Here is a 23,236-nt window from a genome sequence, read left to right on the forward strand (position 1 = left end):
ATCGTTCCAACGTATACACGGTCGTGTATCGCGGGACATATGAGAAAGGTAAAGACGCAAACAATTTTTTCGATTCGTGGAACGTCTAACGCGACGTTTCCGAAACGACCTATAAATTTATTTTTGAGACGCGTTCTTGTCGTTGGCCGTGGCCGATGCGTTAATAAATCGGATAGTTTGAAAAATGCCGGTTGCTCACGGTTGGAAATGTACGTGGAACGCGTCACATTGGAAACGCGTTCGATCGACAGAGAAGGAGGGGACGCGAAGTAATCGTCGTGGTGGGTAGAGAGCGCGACGACGAGGACGTTTCGACGGTGGTTAGTTGGTAGACAATTTGCTGAAAAATACGGCGTTACGCGATGCACAGCGGAGGCGCGCGCGGCATTAAGTTTTCCGAGAAGTCGCGTTGGTATAGACGTTGGATGTTGGTTCGTCGGTGAGTTTAGTGACCGAGAAGTAAGAGGGGGAAGGAGGCTACGCATATAACGTTCCGGCTGCGGGAGTCTGAAACTACGGCGAAACCCTACTGACAGGCCTCGGGGTTAAATCCAGTTCCATTATGGGATCTCCGATCCGGGTGGTCGCCTAACAGCCTCTAACTTGGCTAATTCTCGTAACCTCTTGGTGACGCGAGCGTTAGCAACGCGCTGCTGTAACCACGCTGAATAACGCGCGAACTCGACCGGATTCTCGTTGTTAAATCAAACACTTTGTAACGAATTCGAAAGTCACGCTCGTTAAAACCGTTTGTTCGTGATTTGCCGTGGCGCACCCTCTCTCGTTCGCTGGCTGCGTTCGTACATGCGGCGAATAAATCGTACGTAGGTGCGATTAAGCGAATAAGCGAGAGCGACGGGCTAGCCCGAGGATAACGAACGCGAGAATCGACTTGATCGATAAGGTTGTGGCCGGTGTCTCGCGACGTTCGCGATATACGCGCCCAAACGTTCCGTTTGTTTCTTTTTTTCTTTTTTTCTTTCATCCTGTTGGTTTCTGCCTGTTTTTATCCAGGCCACCCGTGCGGCACTGTAAATGTCTCGCAAGGCCTCCTCGCTACTCAGACCGTAACGAAGTGGAACGGGCGTAAAAACGAGTGGAAGACAATTAAGGAGGGTCCGCGGACGGTGGGGGGAGAGAGTCGCGCTCAGGTGGTTGAAGAAGGAACGGGCGAAGAGGAAAAAACGGAAGGTCGACCACCTACCGGTCCGATAAAGTCCATTACCTTCTTCTCTCTTGTCTTTCGATTCTCCGTGCAATTTTTCTTCTTCCGTCGTTTCTCGTCCCGAATTTGCGCCTGCCCTCGTCCCCTCTCCTCCCATCCGATCGTTTCACGAAAATTTCACTCGCGATCGTTTATTCGCGTTCGTTGGAGTTTATTCGCGTTTATTCGCGTTTATTCGCGTTTATTCTCGTACCTTTACCCGCTGCCAGCTCTCGCAGAAAATCGCTTCGCCCGCTACCTTCTTCCCTCTTGCTCGTTGTAACCGTTCGCGCTTCCCTTTTCTCCGGTGCTTGGCCTCTCGGTCGCTCCACAGTCCACTAAATAATTGCAAGGCAACGGCGTTACTTTTTCTTCTTTCCGTTCTGCCACGCTCGACAAAGGGCTGTTAAAATAACCCTTTGTGTTTCTATTCTACCCCTTTCCTGCTCTTCCTCTCTTTTCCTCGAGCTTGCTCGCCAATCCCACCCTCTCTCTCTCTCTCTCTCTCTCTCTCTCTCTCTCTCTCTCTCTCTCTCTCTCTCTATTTCCTTCCCTTTCTATTTCCTTGGACCATCGCGCTGTGCTCGTTCTCCTCGTGACTCGTTTCAACCCTTGCCACGTTTCTCGCGTATCCTTTGTACCCTCGACATTTAGCGTATTTATAAGAGGCGTTCGGCGTTCGTCGTCGATCTTTCTCTCGCCTTTCGGTCTTCTTTTCTCTTCTTTGTTGTCGTCTCCCCGTTGCCGTAACTTTGCCAGAGTCTCGTTCGCTCTGCGTCGCGTTACACGTTCGATAGAATCGAAAAGTCGCTCTCGTCTCGCCGGTGTTAGATCAACACGCGTGAGACGCGCGACGACCGGATGAAAATTCCTCTCCCTCTTTCCTCTTCCTCCGCCTTTTGTATCGTTTAAAACTGGTTTTTTACTTCTTTGAGCGTACGCGCGCGTTGACTCGCGTTGCAAAGGATCATCGTCGTCGTCGTCGTCGTCATCGAGGGTGCCCGCGTACGTGCCTTTAGGTGTTTTACCTTCTATGCCGGAACTCGAGCACGCTCGGTGAAAAGTGCTCCTGCTATCTTTTTTTTTTTCGTTTTTTCTCGGACCAGAGAGTAGCGGCGCACGGCGCGCGTGTCGCGTCGCTTACCTCCACTACCAACGCGCTGCGGTTCCCTTTCAACAACCTCTCTCTCTCTCTCTCTCCCTTAGCCTCGCTCGTTCCTCTCTGTCTGTTTTTTCCTTCAGTCCAATCCGCCACTTTCTTCTGGCGCTTGGTGTGCTCGCGCGGTTGCTTTCCAAGGTTTCGGAGACGGGTACGCGATAGACCAGGCACGGACAGTGAGCACGAGCGCGCCAGCGTGCGTGTGTAAAGTGCCGCCGCTCCGACACACTAGCGTTTCCTGTTATATAACTCACGTACACGTTTACGGAGTAACGGCTACGAGTAGGACAGACGCAGCAGGTAGCCAGGACGAGACCGAGGGCTCGACCGGCTGAAAAAATACCTAGCTTTGTCTTTTCGTGGAAACGCGTACCTTGTGCCGCAGTTACTTTACCGCTAGCTGCAAAGCTCTTTGCTTTCGATTACTAACGTCTTTCGCTTTTTACGTCGTAGTTACGTCGTACGTCCGATGTCGATATTTGGAAATCTATGTAATTCAAGATACCGCCGATATTACGTCGGGTTTGCTTCTTTCAGAGACATCTCGATTTTCCTCTCTTTTCCGTTCGTTGGTAGGTCCAGTTACGTCGACGCGTAGATACGCTTTAGATGAACGGTGGAAAATTGCGAGAAATGGGTTTGGTCTGATCGTTAACGACAAAATTCAAGCCATCGAGTGCTATCGATAGTTTGACACGTTCGCGGAAAGCTCGAAGATTGGTCGTTTCGAGCATTGGGATAGAGCGCGAGGTAAGGCGAGTTTTCTGGATTCGGCGTACCGCCGCGTGGCGTTCTATAGCCGGTGCGTTCGACCTCCGTCCGCCGTGAAATAATCACCGAGGAGGGTTGCAAGAACCCAAGGACTATGAATTAGGTATGACCCACCCCGCATTGGAAACTCTCCCCTTCGATTTCGATCAATACTCGAAGCGTAGGTGCAAGGAGAAGGGATGAAGGGTCGCACAGCGTTTTCTTTCGCCCTTTGCGAGCCTCCTGTTCGCCTTTTCTCCTACCCTCGCTGTTCCTTCTTAACCGACGAATCTCGATCGTCGACGAGTTAAAAATTTGAACGATCGAGCGCGTTAACCGACGATCGACGATCCTCGTCGAACGTCGGCAGACGCTCGCTCGCTCGTCGTTCTCCGATTAATCCGCCAACGTTTCTCCCTTTTCCGAGACTCTTCGAAGCCGGATGGAAAACCGACTCGTGTAAACGAGCGGTCGACTTTCTCTCGAGGAGAAGCCTCTGTTCGAAGAGCGAACGAGAGGATTTCTGCGGAAACGGAGCAGCGTTGTGGCATCTGGTATAAATAGCGCGAACCGTAAGGGTCCGTAAAAGGTATCGGTCGCTTCTGCATCTTTTTTCCGCCTGTGGTTTCGTACCGAGTGAAAGAGAAAAAGTCCGGCATCGGTCGTAGCTGCCGTTATAAATTATAACTGCTTTACACGATCGTACAATTTATGGCTAATTCGTAATCATTAGAGTCACGCGAGCCGCTATGGGACGGGTTCGCGTGTTGACTTCTCACTGCGAGTTGATAACACCGCGAAGCGTACGAGGCTGTATGGTTGGTGGGGGTGTGGAAGTGGGTGTTTCGGTGGAAGAGCCGTTGGCGTCGGTGGTTATGGAGGTGGCGCGGAGTCGTGCAACGAGCGCTGTATTTCATAGGATTAACGTAACTGGCGAACGGCGTTTGCGTTTCAATTACTACGCGAATTTACGATTCAATCGCGCCTGCGCGCCTGATGCTCGGAATGGGCCGGTCGCCAGTTAGCCCGGTGGCGAAATGGATCGAAAAAATGGCCAGCGAAACGGTGGAAACGAAATTACCGCGACTTTGCCACGCTCGGCTGTTACAGCTATCGGAGCAAACGGTCGACGACGATCAAATTACAAATTGCCCTCGATCGGTCGATCGGTTCTACGGGATCGACGTATCGCGTTTCCCGTTTCCCGTTTCCCGTTTTCCGTCTCGGAACAATCTGTTTGTCCTTGGATTCGATGGACGATTTTCGAAGAACGAGGAACGCGTTGGTCGACGAGCCGCGTACGTAGCAGCGTTACCCTTTCGTCTACCGTATTTACACGTCGATAAGCCGCTTACAAGACGTAACGTGTTTGCCCATTGTGTCGCCCTGTGGGAAGAGCACAGGGTGGTTGACGAGCACCGGAAGACCCCCCAATCCGAATAGGATTTCGCTCGAAGCGGTAACTTACGGCCGAGTCAAGCCGTAGCCGATACTGCGCTGCCGTTCCGTGCGTGCTTAACCCTATCGTTTCCCGATCTTCCTTCCCTCCTCCCTTTCAAATTATCAAGCAGCGCTTGTGCGTTGCGTCGCGTTACCGTCGCGCGTATCGCTCTTGCCTGTTTTCCACCTTTCGTCGGCCTTGTCCCAACACGACGCAGTGCCAACGGCAAAGGGACGCGAGAAAAGACGAACGCTCGTAAAACGCGATCCGCTTGGTATCGGTTTGCTACGTTTCGGGTCTTTCCTACTCTCTTCCTCTTTCTTCGCCAGAGAGCAACGTGGAAATTCGCGTTTCATTGAAAATGCTTCTCGGGAAGGGAATGCGCGGGGAAAAGGGGCAGTAAAAAATGGAAGATTCGGCGGGGTTAGGCGATCGGTAGAGGCTCGAAGCGTGCGTGTCTTTCGATCGTAACGAAAATCGATGGACCGACTAACCGCGTTTCGCGACAGTCGCAGCTGCAGCCTGCAGTTCCTTCTGGCAACTTCTCCTCGCTATCTCATCCAGCGAGCAACTGGTTCGCGTACCTACTTTCGTGGCTGGTTGTGCGCGACGCACGCGATAATCGTTCGCCCTCTGGTTCGAAGCCCCGCCACGTAGTTTTTTGCCGTCTCGGCTTTGCGATTATCTCGCTCCTCGAACGATCGCGGACGGGCGTGTGGATAGCGAACCGGTTACGTTTACGAACGATCGTCCGTCGGTAGACTTCGTGCCGATCTATGCGGCGGATTCCGATCGTCGCGTAAAACGATCGGAGGCGGTGGATTCGTTGCGTCGGCGCGGTTACGCGTCCAGCGACGTCTAGCCGTGCGAACTTTTCGCATCGTTGACAGAAGAAACGAAAGGTCTCACGGTCGGGCAACGGCGACGAAACGATCGTCGTCGGGTTGGAAGTAAGTTTTCCGTTTCTCGCACTTCCTTCTTCGACTAGTCCGCGCTATATCTTAATATCGACCGGTGTATTCGCCCACCGGTTCGAGTCGCGACGAGTAAGAAGACGAGAAGTCGACCCGATGGTGGCCGGTTGCCAACGGTTGTATCAACGTGACCCGAAATATTCCAAAGTGGAACCGGCGAGAGACCGGTCGAATCGCGACAACGACCAGTCGCTCGGCCGACGTATCGAGCGCTCCTTTTCGCGTTCGTAGGAACGTCTGTCGCGCGAAACGTAAACGTAAACCGTCGCGATCGCGCGTAATCCCACGAGAATGCAATTTCGTGCCCTTTGCCGCGATATCTATCTACCAGCGAGCTAAGCTACACGCGTTGATCGATATTTATACCGTCGCACGGCCGCGGAAACAGGTTCGATATCGTTTCGCGAATTTATTAACGGATGGATCGTACGATCTCTTCGTGAAACTTATTCCGTTGGTATAACTCGATACGCCTAACGACACGCGATACCGCACGGTACCGTACGGCCAAAGCGGCGTGTACCGGCTGTCTGTCCGGCTTCGTCGGGAAACGCGTACTTACGTAGGTAAGAGCGAGTACGTGGTAACGCGAACGAGCAACGAGTGGACGATTCGCCTCCGAATTCGATCGCCACGCGGATTCAGAGAGTCTCGGACAAAGTTAAACGAGAAGCGAGGCACGTTGACGGAATCAATTTGTTCGCGGTAAATCAGCGCGCTTTGTAAAACCTGAAAGCAACCGCGAACGTTGAATCTCCGATATTTGCTTTAAAGATATTAAACCGGTTTCTCTTTCTCTTCGTACTTTTCTTCTCTTCTCTTCCCTTCCCTCCTCTCCGCTCCTTGTTCGCTGCTCGCTCTTATTTTTATCCGGATGTATCGGTGCCACGTGTACGTTTTTGTGATGCAACCAGACACGCGCGCGCGTTCGACGCTGTTAAGAGAAAGTTGCGAACGTTTACGGGAGCGAAGCGGCGAAATTTTAGCTCGAAAATCGTTCGGCTGCGCGATAAAGTCGACGTCGGTTTTCGTGGGACGGTTGGTGTGGCGCTTTGGCGCGGCACGGAACAAACTGGCAATGAAATTTTCGTCACGTTCGTGGCGCGTACGTGCGCGTGGAGCGTGCGAAGAACTCGCAACAGCGCGACCAGCGTGTTTCTCGATTTTGCTCGAATCGGTGCGTCGCGGCGCGAGCATCGTCGACGCAGAGCCGACGCGGAACTCGCGCTGCGAAAGTATAGCGTAAGGGAAATTTTATTCGACGCGTAGCGTGTAAATTCCGGTTAAGAGAACCTCGACGTCTGTAATGTCGAACATTTTTTTCGCCGTCATTGGCGAGGAAATTATCGGAATAAGCGAGTAGAAGGAAAGTGGCTGAAGCGCAATTCCCTCGGTAATTTGCTTAAGCCGGCAGCGGATCGCCGCAACTCCAAGTGCAACGAGAGTCGTTAAAATTTGCCCCCCCCCCACCCCGTCTCCGACGCCCCTTTCCGTTACGCTCGCTCGGCCTTGCGCCGTCCGTCTCGCTTCCACTCTATTCTCCCGCGGAGCATTTCGTCTCGCTTCGATTGCAGACGGGAACGCGAACCGAGCGCAGCTACGCGCGTATCGCACGGCCGATACTATCGGTTCCACCTGCTGGGCAAACGGCTAGCAAAACCATCTTCCGACGCACGGCGACGAACGTTCGCCTTCTCCGAAACTTTGCTCGTCCGGTCGCGCGTTTCCGACCGTTCGACTAGTTTCGCTGCGCGTTCGTTCGCGGCTGCTGGAACGAACGAGCAGAGAGAGACTCGATCGAACGACAAGATTATTGGAGCAACGAGAGCGAAGAAAGGACGGGCAGATTCTCTCGGTTCCACGTTCGCCGTTCTCGGTCGAACGGTCTGTACAAGAACGAATTCCAGCAGAAACCTGTTTCCGGCTTCCCGACACGGCAGCGATTCGCGCACAGGTACTTCGATCCTCTCGTTTGGAAGCGGCCCGTTCGCTTCCATCGGCTCTTACCGACCAGCTTTGATCTCGTCGAGGCGCTCTTCTTACCTCGAAACCCTCTCCCCGCTTCTCTTACCGACTGGTCGTTGCGTCGTTTCGCCGTTCAGCGGTGTGAATCCGCGGCCGCGTTTATTCCGTTTAACGAGTTCCAGCGAAGCGTTGCGATCGGAGAACCAAGGACGGTCGGGATCCGAAGGAGAGCGCGTCGAACGCTCGCTGGCGACCGACGATGGAGCGAGAATCGAGTTTGAACGCGATTCGCGCGATCAATTTTCTCCGTTTTAGTGGGTTGGACGAGGTTCGGCGGAGCGCGAGGCCGCGTGGACGTATCGGTGAACGGTACCGGTAACCGTGTACCGCTGTCCGAAAGCTGTGTACAGGACAACGACAGCGATACGTCCTATAAATCCTAAACGGATTAATTAATAATAATGCACGGTCCCGTGCATGTTAAGCCTCCTTCCCCTGTTCGGTTTCCAACACGACGGGAACGCGCGTGCCCATGATTATTTTAATGTACGGGGGCCGCTATAGCAGCGTGGTCGATCGATTACCCGGCTAGTCGACGAAATTAATAACCCTCTGCTAGGTCCGTTCTACTCGCTCGGTTCGTCGCTCCGCCGTGCGGCACGTGTGCGTGTACGCGCACGGGGACGGCTCTCTTTGGCCAAACTCGCGCGGTACAAACGTTTCCACGGGAAAGCCGTTAACGAGAAAATGTTTTCGATCGACGCGTTCGACGTCGATCGCGCGACGATAACGAGATTCGCTCGTTGAACGCGTCACGCCGCTAAAACGCGTCCCCTCTTTCCCGTCGATTCGTTGATCGCGTTATCTGCAACGCGCACGCCTTCTCCGAGGCTTTTCGCTCCGCTCTCGCAACGACGTTGCGCCCGTTCGCGGTTTTCTTTTCTTTTTTCTTTTTTCTTTTCTTTTTCACCTGCGCGTTATCAACGAATAGACGGACGCGACGTTTTCCTTTTCCCCCTCTCTTCTTTTCTGCTTTGTCTGTCGCGTCGTATAACAGCGAAAATAACAGCGAAAACCTTCGTCTACGATTCTACGTACGCAGAGCAGCGGCTAGTTAAATCCAGGACTGGCTGCCGGCGCGTTTAGCAATCGCGATGCGACGCCGCGGCATTAGCGATTCTCGTCGCGGAACTGCCGTCTACGAGTCGGGCGAGACATAACCCGAATGCGAAAGACGATTCCTCCGACGCTGCGCGTTCGTTTTCGACTTGGGTGGATCGCGCGCGTCGTTGCAAAGACGAAAGAGGATAACGGACAAAGATCGACGACGCCAGCAGCGAAAACGGTTAGAAGACTCAAGAGACGGACGCGTCGGAGTCGCTGTCTCGTCGTTGGATTACGACGATTAAGACGATGAAGGCGATTACGCGTTCTCGACTGCGAAACAGTGGACCGATAACGCGCCAAGTTTAGTCGTATTTTTCTCGAGGAGAGTGTTTTCTCTTCCGTCGCCAGGTGTATTTCGCGAAAGAAAATTGCAGACACGGTGGGATCGTTGGCTGGACGCGAGAGTAGAACGTTAAAATGGCAAAGACGGCGAGATGCGACGTCTACCGACAGCTGTGCGACGTTACGACGTTTACGATCGGAACTCGCGACGATCCGCGCGCTGCTATTTTCGTTGCTGGTGAGCGCGACGTTCTCTTTTCTCGCCGTGAAAAAAGTTGGGCAGACAAAAGACACGCAGGGCAGCTTACGTTTGTTTCCCAACAGCGTATTGGCGTCGTTTGACGCTGTTGCCCTCGATTGACACTCGTTGACCCTGCTGTACGCGTTGTCATGACTCCGAGTCATCGGCTTACCAGCCCGTTAAACTTGCTCCCTGGCCTCATCGCCCTCTATAATCATCCGGCAGGCGTTCTTCCGCCCCTCCGCCTCGCTGCCCTCGCCGTTTTTCTTCCTCTCTGCCTCTCGCGCTGCGCGTCTCCGGCGTGGAAGCCGACTCGCGGAGCGCCAGCTCGTCTCGCGTTTTGGTACGCACGGTACCGAGCTGCTGCCTCCGCCGTCGCTTCTTGGCACGAGTGCGTCGAAGGCCCCCCCGACTCGCAACGTCAGCCGCAACAGCGTGGATCCGCTAAATTGATTCCAGCTACGACGTAAAGTCGCGCTCGCGACTCTCGTCGCAAAGTCGCGGAAATCGCCTCTGCCTGCGAACTTGGAACGCGTCGTTGCTCCTACGCTTCCTTTCGTTTTTTCATTCTCGCGGTCTATGGCTTCCGATACCTGCCCCGTAACGCTTATCGATTCCGCGAGAAGCGCCGCATAGTACGCCGACCTCGCGATAATCAACCGCCTTCCTGTTTCCAAGTTGAACACGTCGAGGTTATCCGGCCGCGAACGTACGTTCGATCGAGATTGCTCGGTCGAGTCGCGTTGCCGTCGATCCGGAGCAAAGGAATCGCGTCGCGTTGCTTCGCTTCGGTTTTTTAACGCCTGCTCTCGTTTCGGTTCGTTTGGAAACGGTGGTACGGCGTGGGCTTTGGAAAGCGAGCGTAGGCGCGAAACCGCGTTGAATCGATTTCGACGATCCTCTTATTCAACGCGTACAGCTGTTTTTACGCCGTGTTCGCCGTTTCCGTCCGTAATCGATCGTAAAGGTACGACTTTACGAGCGGCTCTCTCGGTTTAGAAACGCTTTCCCGGTAACACGCCACGCCGTCGCTCGTTTCTGTTTCATCGAATTTCTCGGTATCGCGTTCGTCGTCGCTCCCCCTTTCGGATAACGCGCGCGCATTCACCGGACCGCTTTTTCAATGAAAAGCAGCGGAATAATCGGCCTCTCCCCTTTCCGCTCGATCGGCCGCGGCCAGCTGCGGTATTTAAGCTTCCGCCGCGCCGCCGTTCGTTCGCTTCTTCGCGCGGTTCCAAGTAGACCAACCTACCTGGCTCGAAAGGTATAGAATCGCGTTTGGAAACTTGGTTCGATCGTAAATCGCCAACGACGAGATCGTTTCGCCGATCGAATCAGCGAGAAGGAAGGAAATCGCGACGACGAAGTTGCGGGAACGCGTGGAGCGCGCGCACGTGCCCTTTCGACGCGAACATCGGCGTCGCTGTCGAACCGACATCAAAGGCGGAGCGTATAAATCAATTTACCGAACGACAAAGCGACGCCAGCGACCGTGCCGGACCGCCGATACGACGACGTTCCGCGCACGCTCGATCGTCGCGATCATCGATACATCTGGAAGCGTCGGCTTCCGTAGGGGAACGCCTACGGCGATCGGCGGAACGCCGAAAGCGGAGAAAGCCTGCGCGTATCGTCGCTCGTGCGAACGTTGTCGTCCCTAGTTTCGGTACGAAGACGAGTCGATCGATTCGCCGAGACCGAGACGCGATTACGCCGATAAACGGTGGTCGCTTAACGCGTTGTACGTCGCGCTCGCCTTTGATCGCCTCTGCGCGTACCTACGAGGAATTTTTCATCCGAGAATTCCGAGGTTTCATCGATCGCGGGTCAAGTGGCTCGGTGACTCGGTCGGTTAACCCTGGGCGCAACGCGCGTACGATCCGCGTGATACGAATTACGCTGCAGCCTATTTACGTCCTCCGTGGCTCGCTCGATGAATACCGCGTTTGACGAGCCACTTTGATACTCGTCCTCTACGTTGTATTCGCTCGCGCGACGTCGCACGTATCGCTCTTGCAAAAAGCGAGGAAAACGAACAACCAAATACCGACAAACTACCTTTCGCGATCGCGCAACCGCTTCTTTTCTTTTCTTTCTTTTTTTTTTCTTTTTTTTTTTTTCATCCACGATCTCGATTCGTAAATACGATTCGTCGATTCCTCTTAACCGCCGCCGCTGCGTATAAATAGCCAAGCCAGGTTCGTTAACGCACCGCGTCGCTCGCACGCTTCCACTCTGACCGATTGATCGGGCGATCGCATTTTCAACAGGCTTCTCTTCTCGTCTGTTTCAGGTAAGCTCGCACGTAGGGCGACCGAAACGCAGGCTAAAGAATAGATCGCGAGTTAACGGTTGCTCGTTGCTGTCTTCGCATACCGTGGTGGGACGACGATGCGGCTCCAACCGTCTCGTCGAACACGAACAACGACGTCGCCTTTGTCCGCGCGCGTTGACCCGCATAAATTAGCCGTGATGCGCGTGTCCGTCGACGACGCGTGCAACTTTCTAAAACGTGTCGTAACGCGCGCCATACGGTTGGCGCGTTGCAGTATCGGATGGAGTAACGGTGCGAAAAGCGTAACAAGAGGAAGATGGAGAGACGGGCGCCGGGACGCGATGCACGAAATCGTAACGATTTCACGGGCGGACGATCGTTCGGATGGAAGCTCGTCGCGCGCGGCAAGTGTCGAGTATGTAACGAGCAAAGAGGAGGAGGGGGAGATGTAGCAGCGCGCGGAGAAGCGAGAGCCGCCTGTTCGCTCGCACGCACCACCGCCCCCGTAATCGCGGTTAATTAACGAGCCGGCAGCTGGTAACGAGGCTACCGATTACTTGCCGCGCATCGACCACGATTATTCCGGCTTCTCCTATTCCCTTCGCTTCCGGTTCGTCGAATCCACCTCCGATCGTCGTCCTTTTCACCGAAACCTCCTTTTCTCTCCGCCCTAGCCGCGCCATTTCGAATCGTCCGCCGTGTTTTACCGCGAAAGACCCGGTATTTTCACAGGGTCGCGTGGGAACGAGATTCTCGCGCGCCTGTTAAACGACGGCTGAGTGTCGGAGGGACTCGCGTAAGTCGCGGAAATAAACGCGAGGATTCGTTTTCGGTGCCAAGGATTTCCAGATAAACGTGTTTTCCGAGCGACGAGCGATTAAAAAGCGTTCCCTCTTTTTCACGCTCGCGTTCCTTCTCTTGGTCCCTCTATTTCTCCTTCCTTTCCGTCGGCGAAGCAACGAAGCGTCTCTATCTTTGCGCTTTAACCAGCCGAGGCGTTCTTTTTGCGAAAAACGCGGCTTTTAAATCTCGATCCGCCTCGTTCCTCGGCGGTGGCCGTCGACCAGCCACGCCGCGTTTTGCTACTCTTTCCGCGGACGATAAAACCCGCGCGTGGTGCGTGCGGGGAAGAGAAACGGTCGCCAGCGTAGACGAAGGAAAGGTGGTTCTCCCCCGGAAGGAAAACGAGGGAAGAACGAGCCTCGAGCTCGAGCAGACAGAAGAGGTTAAAATTCTCGACGTTGCATCGACGCGGAGAAGTTAATCTCGTCGAATGGACCAAGATTTCCTTCTCCTTTTCTCCTTTTCTCCTCCGTGGCTGCTCGAGAAAAGCGTATAATTAGTTTTTCGTTTTACGCGATATTCCGTTTAACGCGATCGCGGTAGGAACGAAGGATCCGTTTGACCGATGGATCGCCGTCGGCGAACGCGATCGTTGCGGAAATTAGGTTGACGAAAGAGGTCGGTCCGATGGGCTGCGGAAGCGAACAACTTTGCCGCTTTTCCTGCTGGCAAATCCCACGGGCGATTCACGTGCGATGTACTTGGCCCGAAAAGTTCTCGCGCCCGTTAATCTTTGCCCTCTTGAAGTTTATCGCGCGTTACACGTACACCTTCCGAGCAAGTTTTCGCGGCGAGTAGACGGCGAAACGAGCTTTGCTCCATCGAGGTTCGCGGGCAACCGTACGAAACTTCCTCGGGGCTGCCGAATAAATAACAAGGCGGAGGAAAAAGTCGACCGTGGATACCGAGCCGAGACTCGCAAAGTCTGTTCGACTTTCGCGAGAAATTCGCAGGTTTCGAGTCACGTGGAAAGTATCGCGCCCTTCTTTTCTCCGACGTCCTGCGGCTTTCGTATTTCCGTGCATTTCAGCCAATTCACCGAACGCCGCACGACGTCTCGAAAGATGAGAATCGGCGGGCGATCGCGCGTCCGTCTCGTCTCGACGACGGAGATCAGAGCGAGAGAGAGGAGATTGACGCGGTCGTCGTATCGATTGCTCGGCGCTCTCGAGTCACCCTCGAACGATCCTTTATTCCGCGCGCTTTGTTATCAGCCGTTTAGAGAAGAGCATCGGGGGCTCTGGCCTCTGGTGCTTCTTTTTCACGGGGCGAACGAGCGTTCGGCCGTCTCGCGATTCGATCGAGATAAGCGGGATCGAGCGCTGACACCGCGTTGCCGGACTATCGCTTTCCGCTCGATGTTCCTCCGTGATGTCGATACGTCGTACGCCGAGTATGCGTATATGGCGCGCGACGTGGTCCGAAAGGGCGCGTATCCGCGATCGATGCGTTGTCCGGCTCTTATCGATTCTCTCCTATCGATTTCGGCGGACGAACCGTTTCCATCGATCGTCTTCTTCTCGTCTTCCGATCGGAGAACGCGGCATCGCGGTTGGTCGCACGCTATCCAGATCGAATACTCTACGGTCGTACGAAGGTGGATCGCTTGGATAGGATAACCAGGATCGCCTCGTGTATCGCCTGGTCGTTGCAACTGCCGATGTCTGGCGGTATGCAGGCACTCGTTGATATTAATTAACGGCGATGACGTGTCACGGTCGTGTAAATATTCGATCATCTCGAACAGCCTGGAAGAGGGAAGCGCGGTTTTCTACGCCGTCGGACGTGGCCAACGATTCGTTAAAACTCGATTCGAATCGCTCGGGATTTTGTCGGATCATTGGCCGGAGCAAAGGCGCGATCGTTGCTCGCCGTTTCGCGCCCAATCTCGTTCCTTTCTTCGTGTCTTTGGAAACTCGGAGATCTTGGAAACGCGTAGCGGAATACGCCGTCGAAAGAAAAAGGTTGTAGAGTAGCGGCAGAAACCTTTAGGTAGGGACGTAAGAGCGAATCGACTGTAAGAGCAGAGCGTACCACCGCTTCCGTTCCCGTTTCTATCGCCGAAAAGGGGGTCGCGGCGAGCTTGTGCGAAGGAAATTGGGGGCTTCTGAGAAACATATTGCCCTCTCGATCCTCTCAAACCACCCTGTTGGTTGGCTGGCTGGCTGGTTGGCACGAAGTGGGATGGTTCTCCCTTCTGGAAAGGTTGGCGGGAAAAGGGGATAAAGGAGGAGGAGGAGGAGGAGAGGTGGAAGGAGGGAGGAAGGAAAAGGAAGCGAGCGGGAGAGCGTGGCAGAGTTTAAAGCCAGGCAACTAGTTTCGCAACTGCTATCCCCGTTGCTGCAACCCTCTTTGGCTAGTAAAGAGACGGCGGAGGGTGTGCCGGATACTAGCTGAGAGGGCGAAGGTGGCGGTAGGAGGTAGGACGATCCGGTGAAAGAGCGGAAGGAGGAGGAGCAGGAGGAGGAGGACGCGAACGCTTAAAGCTCGAAGTTGGAAGCTGGAAAACGCGCGGTGGGAGAGAGACGGCTATAAGCGGGTAACCGGTGGCGGCTGCGGCGGCAGCGCGATGGGTCAAAACGGCCCTATCGGAAAAGAGTCGACCCGATCCGGTTCCGGCTTCCTCGCGTACGGAAATGAAAGAGCCAATCGTCGGCGTTGCCGTTACCGTTCGACGTCCCATCGTCGCTTCGATCTCGCCGCTCTAGCCGATCCACGCGACGCCTCGCTACGACCATCGATCGCTTCGTCTCGATTTTTCCACGCGTCTCGCGTCATCCCCGTTTCCTCGTACAAACGAGAAATCCATCTATTTTCGCGGCCTCTCGACGATCGTCGAAAGTAGCCAAACGATAAAACCGATTCCTCTCTTTGGACGCGTCGAGGATTACCGCGTAACTAACCGACACGCGGACAAAGGTAATATCGATTTTATCCGATCCGTGCTGATTTCAAAGGTTTTGCGCGTATTTAGCCCGCGTTCCTCCCTTCTCCTCCCGAGCCCGCAGCTTTCACGCGAATCAACCGCTCTATCCGTATTCGGTGAACCATCGTTAACGAGCATCCACTCGTTCGTCTGCTAACTTAACAACGCGCGTTACACGATCATCGCTGTAAATCGCGTTTCATCGAACCAGAATTCCGTCGATATCGGCGTTCCTTTTCGATTACCGCGTTATTTTCGCAGGTTCGATCGAAACTTTTCGATTTTCGAGATTTCGCGACGAACCGGGCGTCTCGGGGAGATCTAATTTTCGAGCAGTCGCGTTTTGCTCCGAGTCGTCCTCTCGTTTCCGAGTAATCGGGTACGATCCGCGAGGCAGCTGGCGCGCAACGTTCGCCGCTACTCGATGGACACGAATTGCTCGGAATCGCGATCGTTGCCGATCGTTCGTCTATTCGAAAGTTAATGGCAATCGACTCGGTGCGAGAAACGCCGTTTCGGAGAACGCGAGTTGCAAACGAACGCGGCAAAGGTAACGAAGAGCCGTAGGACGGACGTAACGCGAAATGAAATAACGAGAGTAGGTGGTCGTGCGAAATGGAATGAAAATTCACGCAGAAGCGGGTGAGCGAGAACGCGAAAAATTAAACTCCCCTTTTCCACTTCTCTTCCTCCGATCCGTCCCTTGCTGACTCTCTTTTATATTTCCGATTCTCCTCTTTTTGTCCGTCGCTGCTTTTTCTCCTCTCTCTCTCTCTCTCTCTCTCTCTCTCGCCGCACGTTATCAGAAAGGAGAAACCGGATTGGCGCGTGCGGACCGACTGCGATTGAAATGAAAACGTAGCGGAGGAGATCGGTCCGCGACTCGGCCAATCAACGCCAGCAAAAATAGCTTTTTTTTTTTAATCTACTCGCGGAACGATACGAAAAAAGATGGTCTCTGACGATCGAATCGATCGAATCTCGCGTTTATTATGGTCAATGGATCGGTATTAATTTCCACTTAAGTCGGTCGGATTACGTTCGACCAACGTCGTTCCCACGGACGAAATTGCCACGAGGATCGATACACGGTGATCGCGCAAATAACAGAATCGAAAGCAAATAGAAGAAAATAAGCGACTGACGTGTACGTCGTCTCGTGTTTCGGGTAGCCGCGACTACTTTGAGAGGACGCGTGATCATAGGTACTCGTAGGTAACGGAGCTGGCGATGATCTTTCGCGTCGATCGCGCGTTGCTGGAAAATGGAACGAGGACGACGACGAAGCGACACAACCGCTTTAGCGATGTTCGACGCGCGCGTACGCGGCCGCATCAACGAATCGCTTTAGCGAGTGACGAGGGTGAGAACGCGCGAGCGTAGCGGGGGGTAACGGATGGGATGCAGCGGCAGAGCTGGAGAAAGGAGAAGGGGCAGAAACGACTCGGGGTTCGAGAAGCATCGGCGCGGCACCGACGATCCACGCTTTCCGTGGCGAATCGACTTCTAATTCCTAGCTGGTTTTCTAGCCTGCGCTATCGATCAACGCTATCTCCGCCGGTGACGTAAAAACCACCGAAACGGACAAATCGTTTCCTTATTGGTTGGCGCGTTCTCGTAACGGCCGACACCCTGTGCCCGCCGTCGTGGCCACCGCTCGTTGGCGTAGCTTACGCGTATGCGAATTCGCGCGATCGAAACGGCCAGCGGCACGAGCTTAACACGGTGTACGTGGAAAAACAGACGGCGAATATTTTCCATGGCGTGCACATTCGTTATTCGACCGGTCGATGCCGGGTAATTGAATACGTGGCTTTTATACGTGGCCGAGGGTGGTGTACGGCACACGATTCTCCTCTCTCGGCGTATCGCCGCTGGTGGTGGTGGCCGCGGAGAAAGGGAAGGGTGCGAGTGGGATGCAGAGTACTAGCGCGAAGGGGAGTTGCGGAAGAGGTGTTGACGGCAGGCAGGCAGAGCCAGCGAGGAAGAGAGAGCAGAGCGAAGCTTTGGAGACTAGTCTACGCTCGATGTGTTCCGCTGTTCCGGGGTTTTATAGCGGCGGTCGGAATTAATGAGGGGCCGTGTTTTCACGGCGGCCGAGTGGCGGTGCAGATTTCATTTTACTATTTACCTCGGGGAATTTATTCGACAACGACCGACCGGCAGGGTGTGGTGGTGTCGTCGATGGTCGGTGGCGAACGAACAGCAGAGAAAGAGAGAGAGAGAGAGAGAGAGGATCGGCGGACGAGGACCGCGTTTGACACGATTTGGACAAAGAAACGAGTCGACGCGCTATCGACGCTAGTCTCGTTCCAACTACGTCGTTTTTCTTACTCCTAAATTTCCACGTTTTTCGCTTATACTCCGACCAAACGTCTCCGCCTCTCCGCCGCCTTTGGCATGCAAATTTCGTCTTTCTCGGTTTTGTAACGTCGACGTTCGGATCGGCAATACCTACGCACAGCAGATCGTTGGATCGAAAGCGGCAACGTTACAGCTGCGAAACGCGAATTCCCGTCACGTTCCGCGATCTAACGAATTAATATGGAAATTCCAAAGCACCTTACGAACGAACGAATTGCGTCGACGCAAAATCTCAGAGGCACCCTTGCCGTCGCTCTCCTATACCACCGAGGCACGAGGGTGGCGAGAAGATCGTCGAGTCGCATCGGCGTCGCCGCGCCCCACCGATCTTCCACTTTTTTATTTCCTCGCTCTGGCCTCAACTTCCAACTTGCTAGAAGCGAACGACGAGATCTTTCGCTTTCCTCCTTTACGTTGCGTCGTCCGATCGTACGTTTACGCGCGATGTTTCTTAAAATATTCGGAGGGATTTTGCGGTCGGACGTTTCCGACCTGAGATGGAAGTTGGACGCCCATGGCGATGGTTAAGAGCGGGTACGATAGGACGGTACTAAAATGAAACGTATATTTGAGGTTAGGGCGGATCAGGGGTTGAGCTCGCGAGCTCCCGAGTCGTTTATATGGTGATTCGATGGGAGACGGGGAGCTTGGCAAAATGTCAAGGGACTCGTAAGGGTGGGCCGAGTTTCGCAGAGCTTCGGCTGCCGTTCGTTCGCTCGTTGGAACGAAAATTTCGCTACCGTGCGTTTCACGCCCTCTTGCCAACCTCTGAAAACGACGAAATTTTTTGCCAACGTAGCTATCGTTACACCGCGATCGAAATATTCGGGAAGCTTCGGTTACAGGTGAAAACGTAACGGAAGCAACCACGCGCCCCGATCTATACAGAGATATCGTGCGCTTTAATCGAAACGATGGGTGGGGGTAAAGTGGTTACCGTTTATTCGATATCTTTTGGCAGCGTTATCGATAGCACGACGGTGAAAATACGATAGCCAGAATCGGAATAAACGCGTATGGCCGGTCGGTGAATCAATTGTACAACTTCCCAATGGGATTTCAGCCGGCGGATAAAACGACGCGTTTCCCCGAGTTTTATACGGAGAGCGGTAACAGGCCGCGATCGCTAACAGAGGTGGTTTGACGACGCTGCGTCCTTCCGACCTCGATTTGACGCCGGCAGAGAATCGATGGCCATTCGTGCCGGTCATGCGACAGATGTTGATCTAACTGCGTGTGGCAACCCTTTGTAAAAGCTGCAATTTACACGCGCCAGAACCTCGCAACAGAAAAATACGAGGGAGACGGGGTGGTGGCGATGAGCGGTTTCTGTCGAAGAGAAATGCCCGAAGAGTGGGGATTGAACGAGCGACGGAGTACGTTGGTTGGACGATCGTTCGTAACCGCACAAAGCACCGTCCGCCGACAAAACGTTTTCAGCTCGAGCGAAGTAACGCAAACCTGCCACCGTTACTGCTACCGCTGCTGCTGCTGCTGCTGCTGCTGCTGCTGTTGCTGCTAACTATCGCTCGCATACCGAAAGTCGATCGTTCGCTGAATTTTACCTTCTTTTTTCTTTTCTCCCGTGTTCTCGCCTGGTTGCTCGTTTCTTTGCTACGCTATCGAGTTTGCCTTCTTACGCACGAACGATAACAGAGGGATCGTTTCCCTCGTTATAATTTGCCGCGACAGTCCTTCCGGCATCGATTTTTCACGCGGAACTTGGCTTCCCGCGAACGAGCCAGCTTCGAAGGGTTTGCGAGGAGTCAGGGGCTTGAACGGGAAAAGGTCAACCACGATCTGACACGAAGCCCGGTGGTTGCTCGCTCCCCTCGTCCCTCCCTCCCTTCCTCCCTTTCCATTTCCCTCCTCGCCACGATTCTCGTCCATTTTCTCTGGATCGCCCCGTCTCGTTTTTTTGCTCCGGCTCGTCGAGCAAGCGGCGAAAAAGATTCGACGCGATCGAGAAAATTTCTTAAAAACGATTACGAACGGAAGAACGAACGCCGGATCGCGAAAGGAAGTTTATCCCGCTAAGACGACAGGTCGCGACGCGGATTTTCCTTTCCATCGTTTTAATATCGACCGCGGTCGGTTATTCCGTTCTCTGTTCCGACGTGCTCCGTTTTTCCGTTTCGCCGTCCTCCGTTTGCCGGTTTCCTCTTGCACGCTACGCACGCGGATATTCCTCGTACATCGAACGCGAGAATCTCGAGGCTCGAGAACTCGTTGGAACGTCCGTACGTCGTGCTACACACGCGTGTTCGAATTTCGATTCCACCCGGTTGGCGTCTAAAATTTCCCCTTTTATCTTTTATTCTCCTACTTTTTTCACGCGCTACCGCGTCCAACTATTACAAAATTCGCGCGATCGAATAAAGTTTAACGATCGGTGTTAAACGTTTTACGAGGCACCGCGGAATTTCAAATAAACTGCCTCGGCTTGCATGGAGATCACGGACTACTCGAAAGTTTGGCGGCAGTCGACGCGGCGCTCAGCGAGGTAGTTTTTAGTCGAGGAAAGTCGTTCTTTTTCCTTTTTTTTCTTTTTTTTTCCAAACAGGCGGAAATCTATCCGAGGAAGAAGCAGCGAGGTTCGATTTTATCGAAACGGCTGTTCGGTCTCGTTCTCTCGTCTCTCCGTTCGTGGCAGACTCGTGAATTCCACGTTGGCCCGATTAATTCTCAAACGAGATGGCACAGAATCGCGCGGGTACGGCGAGTCGGAGGAAACGTAGGTCGATTATAGCGACGCAAAAATCGACGAGCGTGGTTACGCGAATGAAGAAGAATTCCCCTTGCGTGCGTTTACCCGCGTCAGAATCTTATTCTCGCGTTTATAGCGCCGTCCTCCGTTACTTCGCGTATACCTGCCGGTTTCTCGTACGGTAAAACGACGATGTTCCCACCTGTTGTTTATCGTCTTTCGACCAAAGGAAAAAAGACATCGCGTATTCGCTCTTCTCTAAGCCTGTTTCATATCGCCTCTTTTCCATTTCTGCAAGTCGATCGATCGTTTCACGCGTTTGATTCCATCCGGCTTGCGATACGCGTGCCCCGCTTCGATAAGTAGCAGCAACGCGTTATTTCGCAGCTCCAACTTCGAAGCGTTTTCTCGTTCGACTCGCGCGTCGTTATCGACGCGACTCGACCAGGCGCAACAGGGGAATTCGATTCGGTGACGCGAAATTATTAACTGCGCGGCACTTGGAACGCGGTATTTCGCGTTTGGCATTGTTTTCGCCAGCTTCTATATAGAGCTCGAATTCCAATTAAACGGTTACTCGTTGTTCCGTGATGGCAAGTTTCGGAGGAACGCGCGAAACGCCTGATGAGTCGGCGTAACGATAAAATTTTCGCGTTGTCGATACGATCGCCGTACGTTCGTCCCGTATCGGTTTTGACGAGAAGTCTTTGGCGCAAAAACCGAGTCAGTGGCGTAATCCGTGGCTGTTTATTCGGTCGTAGCCGGCCTGGGATATCGCGCGCGCTTTGGTTTCGCCTTCCTCCGCAGGACTCGGAAGCGGCTACGAACGGCGCGGATAAAAGGGTATACGCTGTACACGGAGAGGGTCACGGGGACCGTAGCAGGCTGGATTCAGGTTCTTCCTGTCTTAGCGGTGTGGCGTTACCATGGTAACAGACTGTAAGCCGCTTAACACCACCCTCTACACCCTTTCCACTCGCTAGAATCCTTGTGCTTGCGACGTCGAGTCAACCCACCCTGCTCGGCGCGTCGTTGGCGTTGGCGAATGTCGTTTTCCCTTTGCTCCCTTCGCTCCCTTCGCTCCCTTCGCTCCATTCGATTCCGCTCTATCCGCGCCGGGCCCACGGAGAACCATCCACGCACGTATACCCGTTCCTCGTTTCCTCCCCAGCGGCACCAAAGTATCTCCTTTCCCCTTATCGCCGACAACCACTCGAAAACGTTTATCGTTTGGCCGATCGTACGATTCGTACGTACGTTCGGCGCGTAATACCACGACGATCGAGTAAAGCGGAGGTCGAAAGATCGAGAGACGTGGAAAGAGAAGACCGATTATCGAAAGACGAGGACAAGGGAAAAAGGCGCGAGTAACGGGAGTACGAGAATGAAAAGAAATCGCGTGCCGAACGTCGAAACGGGGGAAAATGAGAAAGGGAGGCGAGAGCAAAAGGCGACGGGGTGTACGCGGAGGAGAGGAGAGGAGAGGAGAACAGCGGAAAGACGAGGGGAAGAGTCGCGTGTCCGTTGAGAGGAAACGAAGACGTGTGCGCTCTGCCGACGAGGAATTGAACGGAGGGTGAAAAGCATCCTCGGAATCATCGCGGAGAGAGCCATCGGGTATTCTCTGCCTGTTATTTTCTCGTTTTAACCGGAGGGTTTTTTCACGCGCACGCGCGTCCCGCCGTGCCAGCAAACGCGGCTAAGGGACAGAGAAACGCGATTCGTCGTCCCTTTCTTTGGCAACCATCGTCCGAGACACAAAGGACCATCCGGATGCCGACGTGTCCTAGCTGGTTCTTGATTTTTAAAAAATCGGCCCAGAGAGAGGATGAGTAAACCGCGAAAGAACGAATTCACGCTTTGACGTCTTCTCGATGTAGATCGATCTGGTTTGAAAGCTCTTCCGAGCCGCTTACTCTTTTCAAAGGGTTCTCCGCGCGATCCCAGATTCGTATCGCTGGCAAACAGCTTCGAAGATCGAAGAACCGTTTCCCTTCTTTTCACCCTCGATGGAAAACGATAAAACGCGGAAAAATCGTATCGCCTCGATATCCTGTCTACGAAATAATAGCACGACGCGTTCAAAATTATCGTCGTATTATCGATCGTGCGCCGGATAAAAGCTGCGATTAACATTCGAAGGCGATCGAAGGAAACGATCGAAACGTACGACGACGTTTCAACGATATTTCATTATCGTGTTTTATTCGTCCAATGGTTGGTCCCGTATAGTTACGTTGGTTATCGTCCTTATCCTCTCGATGAATTATCTGCGTACTCTTTACGAAATAAGAGAAAAGCAAGAAGAAAGAAGAAGAAAATGTCGCGTATTTATCCGACGCGTTTGAACGAGCGTTCAAACGAGAACCGAGTAACCAGCAGCGTACGAATCGCGTAACGTTGTAGTATAATAATAATCGTGAAAATTGTACTACGTTTTTAAGAAACATTTCGTCGGCAAATACCATCGTTCTATGTTATATCGTTGTTATATTATTATATTACGTATATATATATTTATCGTCTGTATCGTTAATTACGTTAATGTAAGAATTTGGATAAAGATGGCGGATTCTCAAATTCTCGATCGGTTTCAGGTCTTCAGCCTGCCAGCACCAAAGCGCCACCCACCACGATCAGCAAATCTCACAGACCCAGTTCCGGCGTTTTACCACAGGGTCATACCCCTGGACCGGGTCCGGGTGGACAACAGAACAGCAGAAGTTTCGCCGCCGCTCTACGAAACCTAGCGAAACAGGCAGGACCGGCTCCTCAGGAGGAAGAACCTCGTGCGAGTCCTAAGAATCGGGCGCCACCTCCTCTGGTCAGAGGTCCTTCGCCCGCCAAGGTGAGCAATCGTTCGCTCGACGCGCTTGTTCGAATTCGTATCGCCTGGCCGTTATCGTGCCTCGAAACGGAACAAAGTTTCCTATCGGTG

General features: G+C 53.5%; 1 protein-coding gene across 3 annotated transcripts in view; it reads left to right on the forward strand.

Annotated features, from left to right (window-relative positions):
• LOC126914502 (uncharacterized) overlaps positions 1 to 23,236 on the forward strand; it is a 46,385-nt gene that overhangs the window by 13,778 nt on the left and 9,371 nt on the right. For all 3 annotated transcript variants that reach the window (XM_050718534.1, XM_050718532.1, XM_050718533.1), the window contains exon 8: positions 22,896 to 23,146. In XM_050718534.1, coding sequence (XP_050574491.1) covers positions 22,896 to 23,146 — 251 coding nt within the window. The remainder of the gene's footprint in view (positions 1 to 22,895; positions 23,147 to 23,236) is intronic.

Source organism: Bombus affinis, chromosome 3 (genome assembly GCF_024516045.1).
Source record: "Bombus affinis isolate iyBomAffi1 chromosome 3, iyBomAffi1.2, whole genome shotgun sequence".
NCBI lineage: Eukaryota > Metazoa > Arthropoda > Insecta > Hymenoptera > Apidae > Bombus > Bombus affinis.